This window comes from Chelonia mydas, chromosome 3 (genome assembly GCF_015237465.2).
Source record: "Chelonia mydas isolate rCheMyd1 chromosome 3, rCheMyd1.pri.v2, whole genome shotgun sequence".
NCBI lineage: Eukaryota > Metazoa > Chordata > Testudines > Cheloniidae > Chelonia > Chelonia mydas.
The window spans coordinates 155,378,791-155,393,997 of NC_057851.1; the positions used below are offsets into that span (position 1 = coordinate 155,378,791).

At 42.0% G+C, this 15,207-nt stretch overlaps 1 protein-coding gene and 1 long non-coding RNA gene across 8 annotated transcripts in view; one reads left to right on the plus strand and one right to left on the minus strand.

Moving 5' to 3' along the window:
* BROX (BRO1 domain and CAAX motif containing) overlaps window positions 1–15,207 on the minus strand; it is a 28,375-nt gene that overhangs the window by 12,833 nt on the left and 335 nt on the right. The window contains exons 1-9 of one of the 7 annotated variants that reach the window (XM_043543614.1): window positions 14,704–14,832; window positions 11,405–11,544; window positions 10,111–10,217; window positions 7,986–8,082; window positions 6,505–6,600; window positions 5,354–5,426; window positions 4,013–4,118; window positions 3,490–3,579; window positions 2,488–2,573 (exon numbers count right to left, since the gene is read on the minus strand). In XM_043543614.1, coding sequence (XP_043399549.1) covers window positions 2,488–2,573; window positions 3,490–3,579; window positions 4,013–4,118; window positions 5,354–5,426; window positions 6,505–6,600; window positions 7,986–8,082; window positions 10,111–10,217; window positions 11,405–11,505 — 756 coding nt within the window. In that variant the 5' untranslated portion in view covers window positions 11,506–11,544; window positions 14,704–14,832. Of the gene's footprint in view, window positions 1–2,487; window positions 2,574–3,489; window positions 3,580–4,012; window positions 4,119–5,353; window positions 5,427–6,504; window positions 6,601–7,985; window positions 8,083–10,110; window positions 10,218–11,404; window positions 11,545–13,540; window positions 13,759–14,310; window positions 14,462–14,622; window positions 14,833–15,207 lie in introns of those variants that run through there. The other 6 variants (XM_043543613.1, XM_037895672.2, XM_037895669.2 and 3 more) reach the window with 6 other exon arrangements.
* LOC122465178 lies at window positions 5,181–13,632 on the plus strand. Its single transcript, XR_006289808.1, has 3 exons — window positions 5,181–5,340; window positions 7,530–7,574; window positions 12,587–13,632. It is a non-coding gene; the product is annotated as an uncharacterized LOC122465178 (long non-coding RNA).

Below are 15,207 nucleotides of genomic sequence, written 5' to 3' on the forward strand. Positions count from 1 at the left end.
CCTGTCACCACATCAGTTTTGCGATTTTTCCTCTTCACTGGATGGGGATCGTGTACAGCTAAACACTAGCCAGAATGGCAAGATCTGCATCTCTCTGCGGCTGCCATCAGTTGCACAGTCAACCAGCAGGGGGTGCAAGGAGGTAACACAACGCAGCACTCACTGGTGCCTAAGTCCCTTCAGCAGGGAAGAAACCCAGTTTTCATGATGAAAACCAGGTACAATGAGAGTTTAGGTTTTTTACATCTATGAAAAAACTTCACTGAATTCAGAAAGGCAACAGAAACATTCCAGCTTTTCTGAACTGTAATGGCAAGGTCGAAGTGGGACTTCACCACACTCCCATTTTCTCCCTTTCATAAAACTATCTTGGGCTCCTATGCTCAAATAGGGTTCCTACTGGAACGCAATATCAAATGCTCCTTTTCATTTGTAAAAGCCCACTCCATTTAGATTAGGCCCAAAACACAATATAAATATTCTCAAGATGCAACATATATATATTTTCCCTGCTGTATTGTGAAGCTGAATACAACAGCATTACCGTATTCCATCATTGTCCATATTACAAGGGTTACACACAGCTGGTCTTAACAAATAACACAAATCAAACCCAGCCCAGCCTTAATTTTCTCACCCATTCACGAGATAAACAGCCTCTGGCTACAGACACAAACTAAGAGAAAGTCAAAGTATTTTTCTTTTTAAAACTAAAATATGGTCAGATCGGAAGCAGCAACTAATTACAGAGCTGCTGGTCCTTGATGGAGAATGTTACGCCAGGAGATCAACCAAGCTCTAGCAGAACATGCATGCTAAAGGCAGCTTGGGAGTGGCAACTGATGTTATCAGGTCCTATCTTATCCATATCTAATCCCAGTGTAGACAGAATATACACCTTTGTTCGCAATCTACAAAATATGCATTGTAAGGTATCATTTAAAACTGGTTTCAATATTTCAGGCTGTGATGACCCCCCCAGAAGTGATAGCAAATTACTGTAGATGCTCACAGGAGCATACTCATGGTATTGCCACCCTTACTTCTGTATTGCTGCTGGTGGCTGTACTGCCTTCGGAACTTGGTGGCCGGAGAGCAGGAGCTGCTGTACCCCCAGCTCCCCTTCCTCCTGGCAATATTTTTTGTGATCTCATGACCCCCCCCCCCCCCCACACACACAATAGTCTTGTGACCCTCTTTTGTGTTAGGACCCCCGGTTTTAGATGCACTGATTTAAAAATGCATAATTTGCTGATCAGCATTATTATGGCAAAATGAAAATAGTAGCATAATATCTGAAACTATAAACTTCTTCCTATATAAACAAGCTGAAATCATGACCAAAGTATGTTTTTTCCTGAGAAGTCTGGGGAGTGACCTATAAGTTCCTCAGAGACAAAGCGCAAGCTGATGCCTGAGCCATGTGTAAACAAGGCTGATGGACAGTTACCTGCCAAGTGACCATTCTTTGGCAGGAAAGGGGAGGCAGGGCAAAAAATTTACGGATTAGTGAAGAAATAGCATGGAGTTTCCTTCTACACAGATTGCCTGCTGCCTTGCTCCCAGCTGGAAATGCTTCTTATAGTGAGGACAGGACTATAGAAAGAAGGGATAGACACCCCCCTCTCTTTCCCTGCCCATCACATTCGCTGCAACTAAAGAGACAAAGGAAGCAGCCATTGGACTCTGTGGGAGGGGTACTGACCTAAAGAGTTTGGTCAGTAAAACTGCTGAAAGCATGTGGCAAAAGAAATTTGTTTTGAATCTAATATAGGTTGTTAGGCACCAGTAAGCATTTTACCTCTTTCTTCTTTTTTTTTTGGTTAACTTTCTGACTTTTATGCCTCATAACTTGTACTCCAAATCTCTCTGTAGTTAAAACAGTAAAACCAGTTTATTATCTAAATCTAATCCAGCATGTTCAAGTTGAAGAGTCTGGGTGACTCTACTTTGGGTAACAAGTTATGTGCATATTATTCTCTTAAAGGAATAACAGGGGGGAGGGATAGCTCAGTGGTTTGAGCATTGGCCTGCTAAACCCGGGGTTGTGAGTTCAATTCTTGAGGGGGCCATTTTGGGATCTGGGGCAAAAACTGGGGATTGGTCCTGCTTTGAGCAGGGGGTTGGACTAGATGACCTCCTGAGGTCCCTTCCAACCCTGATAGTCTATGATTCATAAATTTAGAGATGTGATCAACTCTGAATTACACCTGGAAGTAGATTGGATATCAGTGCAGAGAATAGAGCACAAGTATTAAATGCTCAGATTGACCTGCCCCAATTGTGGAGGTGAGTACCTACACTAAATTCTACAGGGCACAAATTGCACCTTATTCTAGAACAGTGTATTTTTAAATACTACAGGGACTGCAATATGTCAATGTGGTGACAAGGACAAATGATAATTCCTCCTATTCCCCATCTAACTCCTAGATAACCTTTAGAAACCCTTTTGAAGTGTTCACAGATTGGTTACAGAGTACTCACATAAGCCATATAGAAACACGTCTTCAAGTGTAAGTACTTTCTCCATTTAATAGTGTATGCTGGATCCAAACTGGATAACATTTGATCTAGAATTACATAAACAATATTTTTTTCTAAATCATTAAAAAAAACAACCCATATTCAAAGCAGCACTCTGGTCTAGTTAAGTGTATCTATAGATCATAAGTATGAAATAGCTGTAACCTCAATTAAGTGCACCAATTATACCTGCAGTTGCAAAGAGACTTAAGCTGCATGAAAGCATCAAGTTAAAAAAATGATTAAAAAACCCAATTAAAAAAAAATCTGGGAATTCCCTTTTGTTTGCTAAACAAACATGCAATTTTCATTGCTAAACAAAGACAAGGAATTCCCAGATTCAAAAGTTTCAGTTTCTGTTTGAGGTAGCCAAGGCAAAAGAACACAGCTTTAGGTTGAAGCTTTTCTGTATTTCCTTTTATTTAAATTAAACAGCCCATATTACTGCAAAACTATTACAAAACTTTTAAATATTTTTCAGTAATTTTTGTTAGTATATTCTAATAATAATTTTATTTTTCCCCAATTCAAACTGGTATTTACCAGTGCCCTATCAGAAACTAATTTTTCCTAGGAAATAGCCAGCCTTGCCCTGAGGAGCTGCTGTTGAACAACTCAAGACACTCCTTTAATCTTCATCCACCCCCTCTTGTCTACTAATTTACTATCATAGCTGGCTGAAGAACAGAACCAGAACAAAATCACCCACAGAGCTAGAAGGACACTGCCTCTAGACCCGCCCACTATAAATCTGTTATATTGAGAACTGACACTTGATGATTGTCACTTAGGACATGATTTCAAATTACTGACTGGAAGCACAGACATGCTGTTAACACTGTCCACAAAGAAATTGCAGCAGGGTTACATCTCTTAATTGCAATGTTAGTAGTTTGTTTGTTTTTCTGCAAGGCATACAAACTAAATCACTAAGGACTCAAAGGACATTGTAATTTAACTTACCAGCTTTTTGGTAGAAATTGGCTGTTTCATAGGCCAGAGCAGCTATCAGACCAGGATTGTGTTTCAGCTCAATAGCTCGGGCAATTGTCACTAAAACCATTAATAAAATGTAATTGCAGATAGTCAACTTTAAAGATAAAATTAAGGCATAACTATTGTCTGAATAGAATAGCTCTAAATGAGTACAAAAGAAAACCTGACAATATGGGCATGGTAGGCTGCAGGGAGATTAGTTTTCAATTTCTTTAGACCTTTAGTTTATTAGACGTTTCTGTATTGCGTTAAGCAAGGGTGCCTGAGAAGGGTGGAGAACGAGAATCTCCTAGAGAACTTCTCTAAAACTGATCAACAAATATTTGTAATGTTTTATTGTCATTTGTATAACAAAAGTGAAGAGTTTGATTCTGGCGATGCAATCAACCCCAAACCGCAGTACTCTGGGAGAACACTGGCTGTCACCATCCGGGAGACATTATGAACCACAAAAGAAATCCACAGATAAATACCCCCATTATTTTTTTACCTTCTTGAGCTTCAGCTTGGCACTGGATGATGTAGGAGTCTATAAGTCGAGCTTCTAAATCCCTTCCCTTTTCTACAGGTGTAATCAGCTTGGGGATATGGCTCTCCTAAGTAGTAGAGAGACAGACAGACACTCAGTTTCAAAGTTAGTTCAAATTTAAGACACCACTACTAAATGTCATGGTTTTTTCCAGATACCGTGACAAAGTTCCTCCTCTGCCTTGGTGGGTCCTGCGCTTATTGGCAGATTTGATTCCCTCAGAGATTCACGGCAGCCCTCGGTTTGGCCACTTTTGCTAGTGGCTCAAACCTGCCGTTCACTCAGCTAACCTCATCACTGGCCAGCATGGGAAAAAGGAAGAAGAACAATCCCCGCAGTCTCTGCTGATCCACCACGTGGTTCAGGGAACAGCCCAGAGACCTTCCCCTCTGGTGGAACCCACAGTCCAGGTCAACTCCTCCTGTTTCTGATCAGGAGTTGGGATGTTTGGGGGGAACCTGGGCCCGCCCTCTACTCCGGGTTCCAGCCCAGGGCCCTGTGGACTGAAGCTGTCTCGAGTGCCTCCTGGAACAGCTGCGCGACAGCCACAACTCCCTGGGCTACTTCCCCATGGCCTCCTCCTAACACATTCTTTATCTTCACCATAGGATCTTCCTCCTGGTGTCTGATAATGCTTGTACTCCTCAGCCCTCCAGCAGTACATCTTCCCACTCCCAGCTCCTCACACACATGCCACAAACTGAAGTGAGGTCCTTTTTAAACTCAGGTGCCCTGATTAGCCAGCCTGCCCTTAATTGATTCTAGCAGCTTCTTAATAGGCTCCAGGTGTCCTAATTAGTCTGCCTGCCTGAATTTGTTCCAGCAAGTTCCTTCTTGTTCTGGAACTGCCCCTGGTACCTTACCCAGGGAAAATGGACCTGCTTAATCTGGGACTAATATATCTGCCTTCTCACACTCTCCTGTAGCCATCTCGCCTGACCCTGTCACAATACATATTCTATTACTAAACGGGTACAAATTACAAGTGAAGGAGTCAAGGTGATAGCTGGCCATTTCACTATAATACACTCTTACCATTACCCTTCTACCTTGATTAACAGCCAGCCATAGCAACTGACTAGTAGCGTGACTCATTGATGGTACATTATTTTCTGCAGCATTCAAAAGCTCCACTATCACTGCATAAATCCTCTGCATATGAACCAAAAAAGTCTTTTTGTAAAAAAACTGTTTGTAATGCACTGACAATTCACTGAACGTTGTACGGGACAAGTAGAAGACAAAGGCTCTGTACAGAGAAACTTACAACTTAAGAAATAGGAATAAAAGTATGTTTTCTACCTTCAAATGTTTAAAAATCCCAGCTGCTATCTTCAAGCTTCTGTGAACATCTTTTGCTTCATCTTCTGTTATACTGAAAGATTGTTAATGAAATATGTAATTCTGCATTTAAGTTAATATTACACAGCCGAATTATTTACCAGCTCATAATCTCACATAAGTGACTACTCAAACATTCGTTAATTGCCTTATATCTAAAAGGCTGGGATTTTGTCCATACATTGCTCTTGTAGAGTAGTTCTACTTGTTCACTATCCTTAGTTTTATTGCCTGACCTTTATCAGAACTGCTTGGCTGTATTTTTTCCTCAGCAAAATGCTACTTATGAGGACACCATAGTGGCTGTGTTTATATCTGCACTTTAAGCAGGACTTCATTCCCTCTACTTCACACTTAAATTTCAAAACTAAATCCAGTCATTAAACATGCTCATTGTGGGAGAACCGAATTTTCTATATTTCCAGTCCAATATTTAATCATTTGCATAGAAAACACTAAGATTTCCCTTCACATTAACATTTTTCAGGCTTCTCCAAGTGAAGAGCCACAGTGACTAGAAACTTCCCACACACACTCATTTAGAAAATGAAAAGTAGCTGGCTGAGACAATCTGAGTTACAAAGAGTTATTTCCTTTCTTTGCTATAACTTATTCTACCTCTGTGAAGAAAAGCCAATAAATTGTCAAGTTCTGCCAGTTACTTCTGTTCATTGATGCTGCTAGCCCAATTCCCTTAATATTCAGCTCTGCCCAGTCAATAGACCCTGGCGAGCCAGGGAGGTAGACTTGGCAGCAAGAGATGTTGGAGGAGCTATGTGAACATGGAGGAAACTAGCCTTCACTCCAATGTGACATTTTTCTATGCAGAAATAAAATATTGTAGATTTCAGTGGAGAATAGGCTTATAAAAATACGTTAGATCTAGGAGTGGCTGAAGTTTAAATTATGCATCTGACCATGATGTAGAGAAATTTGGTGTGTGCATTGTGGTTGGTTACATGTTGTAAGTGAAATGAAGTTTGCTGGGGAGACAAGGAGCCAGAGTGCATCTGAATGTTAAAGCATGTGAATGAAGTCTGCTTTAACTGAGGATTTCCTTTTTGTTGGGATATTATTGCAACAGAATTGCTAAAGGAGGAAAAAACACTTACTCTTCCTTTCCAGCCAGTCTCGATGCATATTTTGTGTACCATAGAGCCACGTTAAATCCCATGGAAACCAGTTCGAACACAGCATCCTGCTGGGCACTAAAAATAAAAAAATAAAGCAAAACAAGCAATTTCATGCTTTCCAATTTGTTCAGACAAGTTCTCTATCTTGTACTTCTGCAACATAACAAATTGTAGCTACCTGCATAAAGTAGGTTTGGTTTTCATTTATAATGTCAGAAACTTCCATTTTATAGCTTTTCTATTTCTTGGATTTCCAACAATAATTTAATATTTTGCTTATCCCCCAAGAAGTCAGGTGAAAAAATCCCACAGGATGTTCAAATATGTGCCTTCACATGGATTTTTTTCTGGGGTTGGGAAGAGAGTTTAGTAGAATTTTTATGTTAACAGGGTAACATGCTTTATTGAGCTTTCAGCGAGGTTAACATTTCTCAAAAAGAAAAGGAGTACCTGTGGCACCTTAGAGACTAACCAATTTATTTCAGCATAAGCTTTCGTGAGCTACAGCTGCTCAAATAAATTGGTTAGTCTCTAAGGTGCCACAAGTACTCCTTTTCTTTTTGCGAATACAGACTAACACGGCTGCTACTCTGAAATCTGTTAACATTTCTCTTTCATTTATTTTTAAAATGCTTGTTTTGTGGAAAACCAATGTCTGGGATAACTAGTTTAAACAAACAAAAAGATGTAGTCTCAGACCTGTTAACTTGGCAGGTATTTTGAAGTGCTTTCTACTGCATGCAGTTACTAATTACAAATAAAAGGCATGTAAGAATAGAAAGTTGCATAGATGTTAAAATACTCTTATGATAATAAGTTCATCGCACTTAAAAGATAACTTATTCAGCTTGATTTAAGGATGTGGCAATAGGAAAACACATAGAAAAAACATCTTTCTATTAAAGAATCTGTTTACAGTTTATCAACAGCACCCAAAAGCATGCTATATGCTTCAGAAGACAGGGAGAAAGACCCTGACGAGAACAGTTTTGTCTACGTTTCAGGCGAGACACAATAGGGGAGTGAGGATATCACCAGAAAATATAAAGGTAAGACTTAAGTTTCAGATTTCCAGCACCAGAAACCACTACAATTATATACATTCTAATTGTTATTTTATATTATTAATTTTGTATGATTATTTCCTATTTTGCACTATAATAGTTAGTCTGTCTTCAGCTGCACATAGAGGATGTAGAAAGCCCCAACAGACTGGATCCAGCATTTCAATGTAGTGTCTTAACCTCAAATAAATGAAAGAGAGGCACTTTGGCATCTCCAGAACAACACAGTGATAGATATAAAGCAGAAGAACAAGGCAATTATTAAAACACTAATGTAATCAGCCTCTTGGGAACTACTTAATGATCAGCATTGTGCAACATTTACTATAGTGGCAGATCTAAACTATAATGTAAGGAACCTGGCCACAGACATTGCAGACTCCATAGAACATATACCTTGGAACTTGTCCTTGTAATGTGTCTGTCCACTTAAAATTCTGAATATATCGCAACTTGCAGTCTTGGGAAGAGTTATCCAGTGAGACTATAAAGCCTGTCCAAAAACAAACAAACAAACAAAAAACACGCCAACAGGCAATTTAAACATTAGAAGGCAGCGATATAAAGATGCAAGTAGAGATGTAGACAGTTGGAACAGCAAAAAGTCCCTCTCAGGCCATTCATGTTACTCCTTAAAGCTTTTATTCTTCAGAAAGTTCAGAGAACAAGATTTACAACAGAAAAGACCAACTGGTCTTATCAGACACTCCCTGCTCCAACAAGCTATTGCCTCAGCCCTGTGAGCCTTGTGTACACTAGGGAAACACTGCTGAAGATTTCACTGTTGCTAAGCTCCTGGTATAAATGGACTGCTGGCAGTTTAAATACCTTGTCATCTAACTATACTCAGGAGAGGTTCAATCAACATGGTGCTTGAAAGAGTCATCCTCTAAAGTAGGAGTTCCTAATACTGCTAATGCTGATAGGAAATATTTGAAAAATTTATTTGACACCGAAAAGGTTTTAGGCCTCCTCTTCATTGCAGTGTTAGCTCAATTTATAATTTGAATTTTGTCCCAACCTGATTCCTGTCCACAGACACAAATCTCTTAGGTGGTGCTTTAAGCTTGAGTTAGTTGGCCTGTCAGGGGAGCGACTGAAGCTTCGGTACTGCCAACACTTGTTCACATTAGTAATGCAGTGGGGAAGCAACAACTCAGACGCTAATCCAATCACTCTAGGTAGCCTGAGTGTTGTTTTCAGGCTCACTCAGGGTAGGCTAACTTGAGTGGAATAAACCAAATGAACTCACTCAAACTAACTGTGAAGACAAGTCCCAGTGACTGGATATGGATTCCCTTTATTGAGGGCATCCTTCTCCTCCACTTGTCTTCTCTGCAGCAGCTCGGACAATAACCTCTCCTCTATCTGGGGAACCTGATTGGTCTGCAGTCTCAAGACCCTTGTGTGACACAGAGGAATATTTACTATAGATTATTATATTTTTTTTAAAATGAGTGATTAAACATACAGGGGATTTTAAGGCTGATAGAGAGAATACGTAATTGTAATTTAAGCCAAAGGTAACTTGATTTGAAAGATTCACATGTCAGGCTGGGACACAGAAGGCTATAAGCATACTAATGAACCATCACTAACAGACAGAACACCACTGTTTGTGGAAAAGGCAAGTTATTATTTATGTAATTTCAAAACAATGTTTCAAATCAATGTAGGAAAGAACTGAACGGAGGTGGACAAGGAAGCAGAGGTTCATATAATATTGAATAAACTTATACAGTACAGTGGAGGTGGGAGGGGGGCAGATTTCAAATGAAAATGGCTGCAAAAAAAAGAGTAATTGTCCGTAGGCCAATATAGCCTAGAAAGCCATAACTAATGTGTTTCATTTAAGCTCAGCTCTGCCCATTGCACAGAATTCAATGATGTTACTTGACTGGCCTGTAGAGCAATTTGGACACACAGGGAAAATGCTGACTCAGAGTGGGTTACTGAGATCTTGGCATGCTGAGGGGCAAGAAAGAACGTGAAGAAGCATGACAGACATCTGAGCCATAAAATGTAAATGGATATCTACTGAAAACTCAGATATCAAAGTGACAAAAGCCATATCAGCACCTGGATAACTGTAGTTGCAAGACTGCTTTATTTAGCTAAACTATTACCTAATGTTAGACCTGATACTATTTTACACTTTTGATTTGGTATCCTCTCCATTCTGAGAGAAGTCATAGACCTGTTTTTAGGAGTAATGCAGTCTATTCCCAGAGACAAGGAAAATGAACTTCTCGCCTCCCCAGAAAGCAGAAGGTGGTTGAGATACCTAACCTGGAAAACTTGGTTAAAAGGCAGAGAGCAAAGGATCGTCCATGCTCCTAATACTGCCAGGATGCTGACTGAAGCTTCTAAGGTTATAATGGGTAACAGGAACAGGAGACACTGTATTTCCTGGTGACCAGATAATGCCCCTACATAAGCTGGTATAACAAATGATTACGAGTTTCGCTAAACCTAAGATTATTATATAAAACCTTTTATTTGCAGCTTGCAAAGTTCTTACCTTGCAAGAGTGAAAAGTACAAATCAGTTGCATTCTTTATCATTTCTGGATTACAACTCAAATCAGTAAATAGCTCCAAGAGTCGTACCCTGGATGATCTTAAGTCACTGTGTTTAAAAAAAAAAAAAAAATTATACGAAAGGTGATCCTTTTAATAGTCCCCCACACTATTTCTTATCCTCCTAGCTAAGTGAAGTACCAATTTAATATCTGATAGCCACTGGAAAAAAGACACATCAAACACTTCTCAGGAAGGGAACAGATTTAACAAGTCTTTTTATCTCTTGTAAGACCCAACAGTCACTTCAACATTGGTATTTTCAGTTTAAAGTATGACTCATTTTGGACACATAATATGTAGTAGTTATCAATGTTAGTAAATGAACAATTTTAACTACTTTTTAACCCAAATTTTAACCCAACAGAAACATTTGTTATTTACCCAAAACTTCAGAGGTAGATCACTGTACCAGTGGTGCACTAGTAGAGTACATTATAATTAGAAGTAAATCCGTAATGGCACGTTCCAATAGTACCTTTTTATAATTGTGTTTATGCAATGATCTCAAATTACATCACTTATATGAATTAAGCCTCACATGAAACAGATCAGTGTTGTACTCATTTCAGATCCATAAACGGAAGCAAAGAAGGTAAGTAACTTGCCCAAGGCCACACAGCAAGAGTGTGACAGAAGTTAAGGATAAAACCAAGGAGCCCTGACTCAAAGTCTCTTAATCAAAGATATATGCACACATAGTGTAATTAATTCTCTTGCTTTTGTAAATGAAGCCATGTGTTTGTATGCCAGAATGCATAGGAACCGATGTTCATCCTCTCCAGAGAACTTAACATGGCAGGGGCAATATCAGCATTGGGATTTTACACTACATGAATAGATGGAATTGTAAGCATGTCGCTGTATTTATAAGCTTGACTTAAATGCTTTTTCAGAGACCCTCTTATCTCTACAATAGAACACTTTTAGTTTATTAATTTATGTACGTTACTTACACTAATCCTTCCACAATAGGATACATACAGAGCAAAAAAAGCGATGAGACGTCTAGTCCTTTTAGTCTCTGTTTTGTTACAACAGGTTTTTCTATGCAGCATCAGATTTGTAAGATTAGATTAATCATTATCTAGAACTGGATGCTGAGAATGCTATCAGTGCTTTATTGTCTCCTAGCCTACAAATCTCTAGTCTCTTCAAACACTAACACTAGAAAGATGTCCATTATACACCCTGAACACTGGAAAAGAAGTCAGTGTTAGTCTGAAACATACTTACTTGCAAATCTTTGTTGCAGCAGTACTGCTGGCTACCCCATAGAAATTGAATGTGACAGGAGCCGTAGCCTTTAAAGGGTTGCGATGAAACCAGTGGGTCATATCTCTCAAGTACTTTTTGCAATGTTACTTATTGGAAACCTAAAGATTGGAAGAAAACAGTTACATGACGGTAACTGGGGTCTCCTATTTCTCTAGTGCATCTGATGCTCCACTTGGGTCTATAAAGTGCACGTGAGATACACTTTTTTTATTACATGAATTCGCAAAGCGCTATAAGTAATTTTAAAGGGGGTGGAGGGAGAATTGTTGGAGATCCCAGACCTGTTAGATATACTGATATGTATTTACATACTTTTTGAAACTCTGAACTCACCACTGTAGGGCACTATTCCACAGCTCTTTTACAGGCTTAGCTCACACTGAAAAAATGGGAGATTGCACAGGAAAACCCACAGCAGCAAGCCCTTATTATAGCACAAGAGAAACTGTTTAAGGTGGTAGGCCATAAAGTTTTACTTGTCTTTCCTCCCATGCTTCCTCAGCACCAAGAAGTCTTCCACTCTTCACAATGACTTTCCTTTTAACAGAGGGCTGGATGCTCAACTACAAAGCATGCTCAACCACAATCAAGGCAATTTGCAATCTGATGGGTGTTTCCATACAGCAACTTACTTTTAGGAGACATCAGTTGTTAGAAGTGCCTTTTTTCACTTTTGTCTGGTAAGGCAATAGTTTGTCTGACGTGGCCTGTGGCACAATTATCCATGCCTTTTTGATATCCCTACTCAATTATTGCAATGCCTGCTATTTGAACCTACATTTGGAGACTGGAAGACTGCTTCCCTATAGCATTAGCAGAAAGAGATTCTTCTGAAGACTGTCCTGACTTCTGGGTAAGGTGCATCACTGATTTAGAAAGTTCTTTTATGGAGAGGATCCTGACTACGAGACACCTTTTCATTTTCTATGTGTACAGTGCCTCGCACAGTGGCTCCTGGTCCATGACTAGGGCTCCTAAGCAATTCAGTAATACAAATAATAATATTCATACTAACAGTCTTTAGAGCTAACTGCCTGGGGTCTAATAGTACAGAATATGCAGCAGAGGCCCCTTGACATCAGAATGTATTTCAGACAGTTCTAAAGTCAATTACTGTTTAGAGCCATGGTGTTTTTACAGATCTTTCTGGAGTAGAGGTGGGGAGAAGCAAAAGAATAGATTGTTGGCCTAGATAATTAGTCAACTTTTTTTTTCTGGCATGGGGAAGAGAGGAGAATCTTTTTGTGGACAACAAATGCCTCACTGTATTTTTCCCCAAGGCATAATGCACCTAGTAACATTTGCAAGAGGGAAGATTTGAGAGGCTTCAAAATAAGATGAACTAGAGGAAGGTATCAGACTACACCTAGAGAGCTCTCTTTTCTATTCTGAATCCTGTCCTCAATATAGCAGCACAATGACAACCATGGTGGTCAAGTGTCTGAGCAAACTGTCACTTCAGCAACTTTCGATGAAGCAATCTCTTCTTTGGGCATTACAAGGAAGCAGGTGGCCAAAGAAAGTGCTCAGAGCAATTACAAATAACTATGTCCTTTTACAAGTATGCACGATAACTGTTCAATAATTCTTGTATTAAATTACTCTGCTAAGCAGAAACCCAGAATATTTAAAGAACTGGGACTAGTAACCTGGACAATTTTAAAGATCTTGTAAATCTGCCAAGTCAAGAGCTGGGTGAGTTTGTCCTGCACTTGGTAGTATCACTACCACGTTTCGTGGTGTATTGCAAGTAATATACACACGACCATGGAGAGCTGCTGGGAAAGTTAGAGCGCCTCACCAGCTGCTTGGGGAACGCGAGGGGCTGCGGGCCCGCCTGCCACAGCTACACCAGTGGGGTGCAACTTTGTCTAGACGCCGGAGACCCCTCTCCCAAAGCGCTCCCGACCCTGTCCCCCGTCTGTGGTCCCCAGCTTGAGAGCCAGGATTTAGCCCACGCAACGAGCTAAGGCAGGAGGGCCGCACTTCCCAGCGCCCTCAAAGGCCAAGAAACCCAGCGCGACAGTCAGGCCAAGCTCACAGCAACGGAGTCCCGCCCCACCCCCGCCGCTGGCCCTGGCCAGGCTCACTCACGGGCGGACACCCCCACGAGGCGTCGGGCCCGCACAACCCAGCCGCCACCTCGCTCTCTTACACTATGGGTGGGGGCTGCTGTTTACCTCCGTGGACGACCCTGCTTCTGATGCGGAACCCGCCCCGCTACGCGCTGGCGCAGCAGCCTCAGCTCACAGCGAGACCGCTTCCGCCCTTACTGTTCCCAGATTCCCCCTCCAAGCAGCCCTACTTCCGCCCTCATCGCTTGCGCCGGCGCAGTATGGAGCCCACGCCAGTCCGTGCGCAAAATGGCCGCCGCCACGCAGGCACAGGTAGAGGAGAGCCGATCTCATTGAGAGCCTGCGGACGATCGGGGGCATTGATCCCTACCAGCTGTGCTAGAGAACGGGTTCCCCCAAATCTCTGGCAACTAAGCGTACAGACCTGCTTCTCCCGCACCCCAAGGAAGGTGGTGGAATGGAGGCCGCTGTTTAGGGCGACCAGATGTCCCGATTTTACAGAGACAGTCCCGATATTTGGGGCCTTTTTCTTATATAGGCTCCTATTACCCCCGACCCCATGTCCCGATTTTTCACCCGTGCTATCTGGTCACCCTACCGCTGTTCCCCCCTCCCCCACTCCGGCTCTAGACCTCTGAATGAGCAGATCCACAGAGAGGTGGCGAGTGTCTGGCTGAAATATCCAGCCAAGCCTCCCTTCCCGAGGCTGCCTGTGTCACACTCTGCCCGCAGCCAGCCAGCCCGCCGGCCCGCCCCTTTCTCACACACACACACACAATATCCCAGCACCTCTGACAGGGCAAGTGTCTTTTCTCCGCTACCCCACTCGCAGCGAGTGACAGATGGAGCCAGCTCTATGCTACAGGCGATGCAGAGGTTACAAACTGGTCCCTCCACTCGAGCCCCAGAGGATGCTGCTCGGAGACCGATTTGATGACAAGTTGAAGTCCTGACTTGAGCCTTCCGTTACGGCTAATGCGCAGCCAGTCCGAAGAAAAAGAGAGCCGCTCTCATTATTTCCCAAAGCTGCGGCTCCCTTCAAACAGGTCACACGTTATTAACGTAACCCCCATCAAATTCAGAAATCCCGCATCCACCCACATACTTAACATCTAGCCCGGCACAGTGTTCCGAGTTTCAGTCCCCGTGTAGGTGATACGTATACTCGGTTAGTACCCCCACCAGGTTTTTGTTCCTCCTCCTCCACACAGATGGCCTCCTATTATCATTACAATTGCACTGGCTCCAAGCAAGGCTTGACAAGTACAACACCTTCACCCAGACCAGCTCGTCTGACCTGTGCCCGCTCTAGCACTACAGACAGGAAGCGCATAAAACGCGGCTCGATTGGTTCTCCCAGCCAGTCCCACCCTTCAGGGGCCACTGAAGGGAGGAATCCTCGGCACCTCGTGTTTGCGCCTCATGACAGCCTGGGGAGCAACTGTATCGGCCTATGGGGGGCAGTCTGACTGAGACCGTTTACAACTGAACTATACCTAGATCTGGGAAAGCCACGTGGGTCTCCCAAATACAGGCAGGAAAACACACCTGCCTCAGGAGAGGAGACTAACCACTGCCGGGAAACGGACCCCCAGCGAGGAAAGGGGAGGGTGTGACGCGAGGGTTATTAAACACATTCCCCGGTAGCCGGAGGAGGAGGAAAGGGAGACGCTGACAGCCAGGACA